Below are 12571 nucleotides of genomic sequence, written 5' to 3'. Positions count from 1 at the left end.
TAACTAATGTACATTAGTACGCCACAATATACTGAGGTTACAGCAGATTTGTTGTTCCAAAATGTATTTAACACATGTATTATAACATAATTTCCGCGCTGAATATTTATATGTTGCATTTTGTTCAAATTAGATTTAATGTGATTCGTGCAGTGAAACTCGAACAGAAAGATTAAAACTCCATATGTTGTGGGATTATAATTCAAAAAATTTTATTAGTTTCTGTGTTTATTATAATTAGCTATTACTTATAAGTGTGTCAAAGAGTAATGAATAATCATATGTAAAGAAGAAGTAGTAAACATGAAGCAAAAAAGGGACATCGAACAAACTTTGAGGTGAGTAATTTATAAATTTAATTTATTATTTATTATTAGGCGATAATTTTCAAAATGCGACTAAATAGCATATTTACGTTAAATAGAGAGTTAACAATTTAAAACTAAAAGCAATATTATAAAAGTTATCGCGATTTCTTGTATGACGTTTCAGCACAATCTGATTAAATCTGATAAAATCTGAAATATTGAAAAATGTTTTTGAATTTTACATATTATATTAACATATATATGATATCATTAATGTTTTTTACTTCCAAGGAATAAACATTTTCAAAACGTGTAACGTTTGTATGTTTATCATGTTTTCGAGTTTTATTTAATACTTTGAAGTTTCTAAGTAATAAATACAATAAATATGAAAGTTTAAACACAAGAAGATAAAAAATGTATAACAGATAAAACAATTTTACTAATTTAATTAATAAAAACTAATTTAATTAATAAAAATAGACCTTTGGATTTTTTAAATAATCATTATGAATAAGTAAATATCTAGACATAAAATGTTTAATCCAAAAAAATTTAATTTGAAAAATTCTTAATAATAAATTATTAATAATAAAATACACAAATACATCATTTCATTTGTGTGTACAGTTTTAATAATTCTTTTTGTAATATTAATCTAATAAAAAAATACTTACTTTATATACATATAAATATAAATAAATATAATATAAATATAAATAAAAATTTCATCACTTTTATTCTCTTCCTTATTTATATTCAATAGACTATTACATATATATGTGATGACTACGGCATTGACATTTTAGTCTATTTATAGATTCATATGAATTTTGATATTGCGATAGACACTTTAAAAAAATCTCAATATTTTATCAATAAAAGTTTCAAAATTTTACATTAGACATTAATCTTAAATTTCACAAGTTGGCACACAACTTTTATATTTATGTAAATATTATGCGAAATATCAAAAATTAATTTTTGACACTTGCCTCATATTTATTCAATTAAATATTCAATCTTTTACGGTTTTTTTGTTTGTATTTGTTATTTTTATCTAACATTTGATTATATTTGTTATTCTTATCTAACCGTTCTCCGATTAAAAGTTATTTTAATCTTAATTTACATGTCTTTTTTCCACATAGTTACAATAATTGATTCCATTTTTCTTACTTATTACTAACTGTTAAATGTAAAACATTGAGAAGTAAGTATCTTTTATTTAATTTATATATATTTTTTATTTAATTTTATATAATTATTTATGTAAAAATTCGCGTATCCAGTCAGAAATATATAATTAATGTGACATCGAATTAATATCAGAAATCAAATGTTGAAGTCGAATCGAAAATTGAAATTTTCTAATTAAATCCACATCGAAAATAATATTAATTACTGATGATCTTTGACTATCATTTCGACATAATTTCCACATAATTTCGATATTGAATTAATCAATTAATTATATCCAAATGTTTTGCAAATTGAAACTTATTTTACATGATCTTGTTTAGATAATCACAATAAAATTAAAGATAAAATTCTACTAATTTTAATAAATAAAAAATATTTAAAGAATGATTATATAAAAAAAACATATTACTTATATTTTATGTTATATATACAGGGTGGGGCATTTTAATCGCCCCAGGTGAATATCGGGAAAACTAAGAGAGATACAGAAAAATGTTTCATACAAAAGTTATATGGCTTGAAGGGGAACATAAGATGGTGTCATTGATTTGGCCTTAAAGAGTTATCTGAAGATCATGTGAAGATCACCTCCAACTTTTTAAATGGGACACTCTATATACTTTTACATACTCTCGTAGCTTATCTCAAGATCTTTTTAAAACACTATAATGAAGTATTTTTTTATTGAGTACTTTTCAAATTATGAGGCTTGAAATAATTTCTTAATTTTACATAGACCATAAAATATCTAGTATTAAGTAAATATTCATTTTTCTGTTCTCTTATTTTAATACTTTTATGTACAAAATAATGAGAGGAATCGATTGGTGTAAAGAAAATATGTAGTTGTTTTTGAGAAAAAATATGTAATTTGCAATTAACAGTTTAATTTCATACATATACCTGTAGATATATATATATATATATATATATATATATATATATATATGTAAGCAGAATTTTATCTTCCATCGCAAATTATATATTATATAAAAAGTTTTATAAATTGAAGAAATATATATATTGAAGGATTTTAGATACGACATATATATGAAAAAAAATGGTTCAAAATCCATTATTTAGTTCAATAATGTTACTTCTAATAAATATAATATAATACTTTATGTAATTGTAATTATAATTTTTACATTAGCAATAGAAATTAATATTAATAAATATTAGAAACAGAAGAAATTGAAATTATTTCATTTCAAAGTAAAATAAAATAAATTTACATCATAAATTAAGAGTTAGAGATAATTAATTTATTTCATTCTTTTGTTTGAAGTAAAATAATTCCAAATTCCTAGTATTTAATATTGTTTATTTTTTCGACACATCGATATTTTCGAAAAATATCTTGTTAAATAAAATAAATACTCTTATATCCAAAATATGTTATTCAACATATTACTTATAATATATCTAAAATTTGTAATTTAAAATTTTTCACATATAATTTTTACTATTCATATAATACTATTTATATAATATTATATTTGTTACCTGTAATAATAAAAAATCGCTTACATTACTTAATTTAGGTAATTTTAGACATTATGAAACATTACAAAATAATAAGCGATGGCGCAAAAGTTGACTTTCGATTAGATTTAACGAGTTCTCAACCGATCAGAAATCAATGTTGAACTAACGTTAGACTTCTGACTGGATAGCTATGTTAATGTAGTTATGTTAATTTGTTACTTTATTCGATCTTAACTATAAGAATTATTTAATTGTTGCGTGTTTAATTTGTGCAGAATTTTTGTACATTTATAATACAAATAAAATATATTTTTACTTACTAGACAGTTGTTAACATTTAATTAAAAAAGATGATGTTTGTTACTGATTACGTGAATGACCTAGACCTCTATCAATATTTCATTATTTCACATTGTATTTACATTATATCCCTTCATCAATATTCCATATCGCCAGGTATACGTAATTCATATACAATAAAGTTCATAATACGTTCTAAAAAGTATTTCTTTTATTTATAATATATTTTATTTATGATACGTTTTTAGCTTTCAGTTATTTAAATTCTAATAATATTATTATTAATAGTAATATTAATTTATTAATAGTAATATTTCGTCGATTAAAAATAATATAAATTTTGAATTAAAATTGTAAATTACTTGGGTTTTTTTGGATTTATAAATAAATTCCAACAATTTGAATCTAAAAATAAAAAACAATGTATTGTAAGAAAATAAAGAAATAAATTATTCTTATTTGCAATAAATACTTGCTTAAATTTTTTCAAGGTACTATTCAAATAATTGTACTTTTAAGCGTTGCAAATTATCAAACAATGCGATTACACATTTCGAATTCTCGAATTCATTGATTTCTTTAGAGTCCTCCAATTCAAGAATTGAGTTCGAATCAAGGATAAAAGGTTTATATATGTGTGAATATTACGCAGTTTCACAAATTGTTTAGATGTTCCACGAATTTCTATGAATCTGTATTTGTAAGCTTTAATCCGACACAAAATTTTATTTTACGAAAAATTTAATTAATATCAAAATTTTTAGAGAATATTGATCATATTGATTACACTTTGTAACTTTCCATAATTTAGATAATTTCAAGTGTATATGAAATTATGCTACCATCGTTTCGCATCGTCACGTCCATGTAAAAGTGGGGGAACCTATGACTTGCGAACCATTCTAACCGAACTGTCTGGACACAGTTCTCATCAACAATGCGAGCACCACGGAACTAATTTGCTCAATCCTTTTATATTGTGATCTATTTTCACTTTAATTTTTATATTTTATTGTTATTTCCCGCGATTATCTGACGATTTATTCAAATAAAAAGAGAAAGAAAGAAAAAGAAGGATTAATCAATCTTTAATCTACAGTGATTGATTGTGAGTATCACTAAAATTTTAATGATGACAGACATATAGACAAATAGAAACATACATATAAAAACTGATTTGGTGAAAGGGCAACTTTACATACTTTAAGATATAATTTTAATCAATTTAATTATTCATATTTCACGATAATTGATACTAATAAAATTTATTTCTAATCGCATATGTCGTAAACACACGTATACATTTGTCGACATATCATAAACAAATACATGTACTTATATAATTTTAGGTTTATTTTTGGTCAGTTACAACTTCCAAATTCTCATTTAAAAACATTTTTTTAAAAAGTGAATAAAGAAATACCGATGTGTTTTATCATATTTTAAATATATAAAAGCATCGTAAACAGCAAAAGTAGTTATTTTATTACCATTTTAATGTAATTTACCAAGTGATGCTCATTTTTTCTAAATACATATTTATTATGGAAAATATATAAATACATATTTATTATGGAAGATATATATAATTTGCCAAGTAACGCTTATTTTTTCTAAATACATATTTATTATGGGAAATATGTATAATATATATGTTTATAATACATATTAATTTACAATTTTTTGGTAATGAATTACAAAAGATGTTATGGTTACTTTAAAATTTATCTGAATTTATATTTTATAAAATAAATATTTTTCTAGAGAAATTTTATCTACAGTTGGTATTGTAGTCTTTTATGCGTATTTTATTAGTTGATGCATACTATTAAAAAATGAGATAGTAATCCATACAAAAAACTGCAGAAAATTTTTAATTTATACATAAAATAATGTATGCATAAGTAGTACATAATAAAAGAGAAAAAGATATTTAAGAATGCTTCAAATTTTATTTAAAATGACGGTATTTCTTTAAAACTTTTCTTTTCCGTAAAAACGTAGAATGTTCATTATATTTTCTGTCACACTTCAGTAAAACAATGGATTACGCTAAACAACAAATAGGTTACATTAAAGCAGATATGCGTAAACACATCACAAATACATATTTATTTTGTATAATTATATAAAATGTTTCGTAAGATTTACCTTCAAGGAAAAATATATTTTTAATTAATTTGTCTTATTTTCTTTGTAAAAATGCAAATATTAACTCTAAAATATGAAATTATTCGATTTATTATCTTAAATAACTCTCAACTAAACTTCTAATTAAATTGCTGTTGCATTAGTCTTATATTAAAATCGAATCAGTTTTTACAATCAATTTTGAATAATTTGATATAGTGAATATTAAATTTTTTCGGATTTAAAATACATTATCTCCAGTATTTTCAATCATTTTTCATTTTTTTTATTCTTATAGAACTTTGCTCTACATTTTAACGATTATATCATTTAAACATTATATACGTACGTGTAACTAATTGACAAAAAAATATAATTATTTGATAATATTAGTTTTAATAATTTCCAAGTGAACATAATTAAACGTATACTTGCAAAACATGTTTTTATCCTTTTATGTAATAGTCTTACCTATAACTAAATATAATTAGATAAAAAAAACTCATAATGGATCTCTCCATATGTAATAATAAATGGATTCGTATGTAAAATAATGCTTATATAATATAAAAAAATATTTCTTTAATATTTTTTTAAAAATGATTGGCAATTCATTTAGTAGTAAAGGTGACAGGAAATAAACGAGATAAGATATTTTTCACGTAATATGACTTAAGATTGAATTATTAAAGCAAATGAATAGATCATAAAATTACGCACTGCACAACGACTGTTATAGAATTAAAAGGAATTTATCATATACGAATTCGGATGCGTCTGGTAAGATAACACTTAATTGGAATGCTGATAATTAAAGTAGTTATTTGCGATTCATTTTATTGATACCCCAATATATAATAATATATAATAACGAAAAGCTGAATGTCGATATATCCAAAGCAATAGATACAAAATTATTGTATGTGTAAACATACATAAAGTTTTATTGTTTTTCAGAAAATAATATCAAACTTTATATTAATAAATTAATTAATAAATTATATCATAAAAATTAAGAGAATATAAAATCGCTCTGAATCTTCAAATGTGTTCTATCTTAATAAAAAAAGTCCATATAAATTTTTGTGCTATTTTAAAATTATAAGTAAAATTCTTGTTATCGAGCTAATAGAAAGTGACGATTTGGAAACCTTCACTTTAGAATCTACATAAATATTTGGAAACCTTAGCAGAGCCTTCTCTAACTGTTTTCTCGTTGCGAGATTCTCGCAGCACGCAATTTCAGGACGAACACGTGTATATATTTAATAAATTGCACTTCGTTGGCATTGAACGTAAATTCTTCCTATACGCACAAATACACACATGTCGGCACATTCACCGTTGTCACGCATTCCATAATCCAGTAACAAAATTCTGCTGGATATATACATTCTTGACCGACAGAAAACAATATACGAGACCGATTCTTTATCCTTTATTGTGAATTTTATCGGACAGTCACTTTTATTTCTACGTAGAAGTGCATTTTGCAGGATTAACATCACATGCGTAAAATAGTGCATCAGCAGAATATTATAATTAGCGTATGATAATTCGGATTATCTGATAAATATCGTCGTGTTGGATATAATGGCATCATCCGCAACTATCAAGGAAGACTTGAAACTGCCGTGCAAAGAAGAAATTTACCGACAATGGCAAGAGAATGGTTCGAAGATGTTTTTTGGTGAACACGAACTTAAACTTGAGTTGATTGAAATGGACGAGCTGTTTATCCAGAAAGCCAAGGAAGAATTGCGGGAGACGCCGGAAATAATCGCCAAGAGCTGCGCGGAGCTAAAAAAACTAATTGAAGGTAGAACAAGGTCAATTATACAGGGTGTTCCAAAAGTCCCGGTCGAATATTTCATAAACTATGCACTTTAGAAAGGAATGTTTCAGACAAAAGTTATATGGCTTGAAGGGGGCCATAAGATGGTATTATTAATTTAACCTTGAATAGTTACTTAAAGGTCACGTTTAATTTTTTAAGAAAGGTCATCTTGAATTTTTTAAATGGAACTACCTATTTTTTATTACATATTCTTATAGCTTATCTTGAGAGCTTTCCAAAACACTATAATTAAGTTAGTTTTCATTAAGTACTTTCCGAGTTATGAGACTTGAAATCATTTCTTAATAATTTTACATAACCCGTACTTAATCATTTTACATAAACCATAAAATATCTTGTAAAATATTTATTTTTCGATTACTTTACCTTAATACTTTTATGTACAAAATAATGAGAGGAATCAATTGGTGTAAAGAAAACATATAGTTGTTTCGAAGTAAAAATATGTAATTGTTAATTGCAAATTAATTCAAACGACTTTTTAAGGTCAAACCAATGACACCATCTTATGGCCCCTCTTCAAGCCATACAACTTTTGTCTGAAACATTTCTTTCTAAAGTGCATAGTTTATGAAATATTCGACCGTTCCGAGACTTTTGGGACACCCTGTATAAAAAAAACATTTCTCTGCTATCAAGATTTCAAATCCGAAGCAAGAAGGACAAATGCTACTATCGCAATTTAAATCTAATAACTGAGATTGAAACCAGTTTTGTAATACAACGAATTGAATTACTAATTTGTTCAATATTCTTGGTAATGTTTTTTCTTTCTGAATCTTTTTCTATCGTTATTCTCGTTCTTCAACCGGTTTCCATATATTTTATAAAAAGAAAGAATTGAAAGAAAGAGTGTTTTTTTTTGTTAAAGAAAATATATTTATATCGCAAAGTTTCTTATTAAATTATTTAATTAAAAAAATGTTATTCTAATAAATAATGCTCCTAAACTCTATAATTTTAGAGAGAAAATGATTCGTAAAAAGACACGATGACAAATGGAACAAGAAAATCTTTCTCTTTTACATAATCTCTAATAAAGAAAAAATATCATTTTCCTATATTTATAATATAGTTCAAGTATGTAAACAGGTTCACTTATCACAAAAAAATCGATTAAATCGTGCAATAACAATCATTTCTTTTTAACATCGATTTCAACGTTAGATTGAGTGCTTCTAGAGCAAAGATCAATTTTTGTACGCAATTACAAATCATAACGCAACGTATTTAACGATGGTAAAAGTATCAAACGTAACATATATACAATTTCATCACGTTCTTGTGAATCGAGTGAAAACGAAAGTTGCTCGCATTTACACTGATAATTTCCAACGTTTCTCTGTCTTTCGTCATAAAAAGAAGAGTGTGCAAGTTTTGCCGAAATATATAATTGATATTTATTAACAGAGTAATTAGAATATGTTAAATACAGAAATAGAAATTTACATTTAATGCCTCTTTTTAAAAGAATTTAAGATTGTTTTACAGATGATATCGATATTTTTTCGTATTATTCTCTTTATAAATTATATGCAAAATATTCTGTACATTTACAGTACATTTGTGTAATCTAAATTATTGATTTTATTACTGTTTTTATTATTATTATTATTAAAAATCACTCACTCACTCACTCATTTAATCGGTAACAATAATTGAAATTTATTTTTATTTCGTTAGGGGAATCTAATCTAATTGTACCTGATGATGAAGATTTTTATAAATCATTCTTGCGACCATGCAAATATTATCCAAAAAGCGCTTTTTCGCTTGTAAGTCAGAACACTTTTAGTATGAAAATGTTATTATTAATATCATTAATTCATCTCTCTTTTTCTCTTTCTCTCTCTCTCTCTCTCTCTCTCTTTCACTTTAAAATAATATTATAATATAATAAACAGATATAATTAACATAATAATAACATAATAATTAATTAATATAATACTATCATAAATAGATATAATTAACATTGAATATAAGTTAAATATGCTATAACATTATATATTATTATAAATGCTATATATATAATTTAAAATTTTGTACAAATTCTGGCTATTTGAGATTGAAATTGATTTTTCTTCAGCAAAAATGTCAAACTAGTTATAGTTTTAACGTAATTAATTATTGAATAGACATAAGGAGCTCATGAAAAATTAAAGAAGGAAATTCTAATAAAAAAAATAATTTTTAATCAGTTTAAAATATTAATAACAATTTTGTGTGTATTTACATTTAAAAAAATAGATTTAAAATTCGATATTTTATTGAATTCTATTTTAGAAATTAACAAAGAACGTTAAATACTAACCTCCTCAACATGTTTACTGAGAAAAAGTAATCTCTGTGTTAGCCAAAGAAACTGTACAAAATATATACGATCAATTACATATTCTATATTTGACATAAAATTACTTAATTTTTTCGTATTGCTTGATAGATTAAACGGTTTTATCGGTTTCGTCAAAACTATCCGCACATATTTATTCATTTATTGCCTAGTAAAGAGAAGATTGCCTTTTGCGCCAATTTGATTTATCCATTGCCGTTTCGCGCTAAAGACGGAACCAGAATATTACTAATAGAGGGCGGTAAACGATGGAATCCAAAGGAAGTATCAATCAATGACTTCTTTAAAGGCGTGATGTTGTGTTTGTTGTTGTCACTAGGCGAGCCCAAAACTCAGGTTTGCCATTGAAAAATATCTTTTCTGTTTCGAGATAAAGATTTGTACATCTATAGATAAATTTTTAAATTAACTTTCAATTTATCGATAAATTTACGAATCATTAAAAATAGTTTAACACTGTTGAGTTTTATTTTGTTTCTCAGATTGCGGGTGCGTGCGTCATCATAGACGTGGAGGGTTTATCTTTGTCTCATATAACGTATATTACTCCGAGTTTCGCCAAAATGATGGTTGAGTTTACACAAAAGTGTTTGCCCCTTCGTCTTAAAAATATTCACATTGTAAAACAATCTTTTCTGTTCAACATGGCATTTGCAATTTTTAAACCATTTTTAGAGGTACACAATTTTTTGACAGCCGAATATAATTCGCTATTATATAAGTCATATGAAATAATAAATTTCCAATAATTTAAAACTTTTCACAAATATTTATCTAAAATATATAATTATAAGAAAAAAAATAAAAATAAGTATTATTGAATTAAGAAACTAGTGAGGCTATCCAACAGAAAATACAAATAATGTATTTATATATATTATTTATATATATTTTTATTTGTGCTTTTAACTTGCTTGTTAGATAGCCTTACTATCTTCTTAATTCGTTATCACGCGGTTGTAAAGAGGTGTTTATTTACATTAAGTTTATATATGTAGGTAAAATGAGAAGTATCGGATCGAAGGGATCTGAATAGCTCAGCAGAGCAGTCGCCGGAGAAGCGAAAGATTCGGATTCGATTCCCGATTCAGTAACTATCGACCTGATATTTTTCTCGCCTACAATTTCTTTAAAAGAGATATTAAAAATATCGAAGATCTTGAAATTTAATTTTTCCTTGATTTGATCAAGAAAAATTCGTGTGCACAATAATCATTAATTTTTCTGTTAAACGTATCACCATCCGCGTTTGGCTCTGATATTTAAAAATAAATGATATTTGTTGCAGGAAAAGATTCGCAAAAGAATTTGTTTCCACGGAACAAACTGGGAGTCTTTAACGACTTTCATAGACAAGAAAGCGCTACTTAAGAGGCACGGGGGTGAATTAGAAATGCCCGAGAGACAATTTGGTGTAAATTTTTGGCAAGGTTTATGTTATTGTGAATCCTTTTTCGAAGGTAATAATAATTTTACACAACTGACGATTTACATTTAGATGATACCAAGAGAATTTGCTGAGTTAAAGATAGGGGTGTGTGTGGGAGGAGGTCAGTCTATATACGCACTGAGAAAAAAATCTGGTTGCATTAATTAGAATTCTGGTAGATTCAACCAGTATGTCTGTTGGAAAGTGGACGAATCAGAATTCTTGTAGGAATTACCAGATGAATCTGATTAATTTCTTCCTGTTAAATTTACCAAATTTTCTGGTTAACAATACTAAACTTCTCAGCACCAAGTCGTCTAAAATTTTTTCCATCTAATCTCAAAAGTCTGTTTAATATTTTGAAATCCAACAAGATTATTGGATAAATTCAATTCAGATTATTGAATAAATTATTTTAAATTCAGTTTGTTAAAAATTAAACTGATAAATAGTGATGCAAGAAGAGGATGCAGCTCAAACACACACAATCAGAGAGCTAGCGTTCTCTTCACTACTGCTCGTAAGAGAAAAAAATATACTTTGGATTTAATATTAATACTAGTTCTTTATACATTTCATGGCAAATATTGAATACGAGTTAAGTTAAGAAGAAAATAAAGAAATGAATGTAACAAAAAATTTTGTAGATCCAACCAGAAAATACTAATCAAATCCTTATAGTAAAATCTATTAAACGTTCTAATTATAAAAAAAATCGAGTCTTATCATGATAACTAGAAATTCTTGTTTGATTTAACCAAAATACCTTCAATCATACGTCTTGTTGGTACAATCAAACGATTTTTCTCATGTATAAATTAAAAAATAAAATCTAGAAATTAAATGTTAATTATAAATTGTTAATTATAAATTAAATGTTAATATCCACTATGGAAAACAGTGGATGAACCCTGATGAGGCCGTGGCAAACCTCAACAAATATTCTTATATAAATAGAAATAAAATGTGCGTCGTTTTACGTATTAAATTATGATTAAATTTAAATTTAAATTCATTAAAGCTCTTTTATTTTATATGTACACAGAATTATATTGACAGAATCTATATTTCGTTTTAGTTATTCAACGTTCTGGATATAGTACAGATAATAATGTAAACTAATCACTATTTATATTGGATTGTTATGTTCATCAGCAATCATTTTTCTTATGATTATGATCAGCAATTATATGGAATTGCAACAAGAAACTAGCATCGTGGACATCTTATCTTTGAAAATTGCGAATGTAATTTAAAGTTGTTACATCAGAAATTGCACAAAAGAAAACACTAAAGGCCTATCAACGAAGGTGATTTATTAAAAAAACAGGCTATTTAAAAACAGTAGCAAATACATGTTGATATATATTGATAGCACCAATAAAATGTATTGCAACTTACATTACTGTATTTTTTTAAGTATTCTTATATATTTGTAAATTTTTTTTTTCAAAAATTGTTTGAGTGTATTTAATGGAATATTGGACAATATTAATAAAATAAG

The 12571-nt window shown here is 25.1% G+C and overlaps 1 protein-coding gene across 4 annotated transcripts; it reads left to right on the top strand.

The window, feature by feature from the left end:
• The first annotated feature begins 4227 nt into the window (after positions 1–4227).
• LOC105258163 (alpha-tocopherol transfer protein-like) lies at positions 4228–12470 on the top strand. Of its 4 annotated transcripts, none has more exons than XM_011269262.3 (7): positions 4228–4407; positions 6926–7248; positions 8971–9062; positions 9729–9974; positions 10121–10315; positions 10927–11098; positions 12146–12470. In XM_011269262.3, exons 2-7 carry the CDS (start codon positions 7023–7025, stop codon positions 12187–12189), a joined length of 975 nt encoding a protein of 324 aa, XP_011267564.1. In that variant the 5' UTR covers positions 4228–4407; positions 6926–7022; the 3' UTR covers positions 12190–12470. The 4 variants fall into 4 exon arrangements, with proteins under 4 accessions (XP_011267564.1, XP_011267565.1, XP_011267563.1 ...); XM_011269263.3 differs by having other exon boundaries at positions 6914–7248; XM_011269261.3 differs by having other exon boundaries at positions 6911–7248.
• Positions 12471–12571: the final 101 nt, after the last annotated feature.

Source organism: Camponotus floridanus, unplaced genomic scaffold (assembly GCF_003227725.1).
Source record: "Camponotus floridanus strain SB8 unplaced genomic scaffold, Cflo_v7.5 scaffold35, whole genome shotgun sequence".
Taxonomy (NCBI): domain Eukaryota; kingdom Metazoa; phylum Arthropoda; class Insecta; order Hymenoptera; family Formicidae; genus Camponotus; species Camponotus floridanus.
Note: the sequence above shows the minus strand (reverse complement) of the source record. Positions and strands in the feature narration are given on the sequence as shown.

Bases quoted from the DNA above. Each gene is read 5' to 3' on its own strand.
- LOC105258163 (XM_011269262.3), top strand. From the start codon at position 7,023: ATGGCATCATCCGCAACTATCAAGGAAGACTTGAAACTGCCGTGCAAA. The intron at 10,316-10,926 runs GTACACAATTTT...TATTTGTTGCAG, and splicing joins TTTTTAAACCATTTTTAGAG to GAAAAGATTCGCAAAAGAAT. The intron at 11,099-12,145 runs GTAATAATAATT...ATTTCGTTTTAG, and splicing joins TTGTGAATCCTTTTTCGAAG to TTATTCAACGTTCTGGATAT.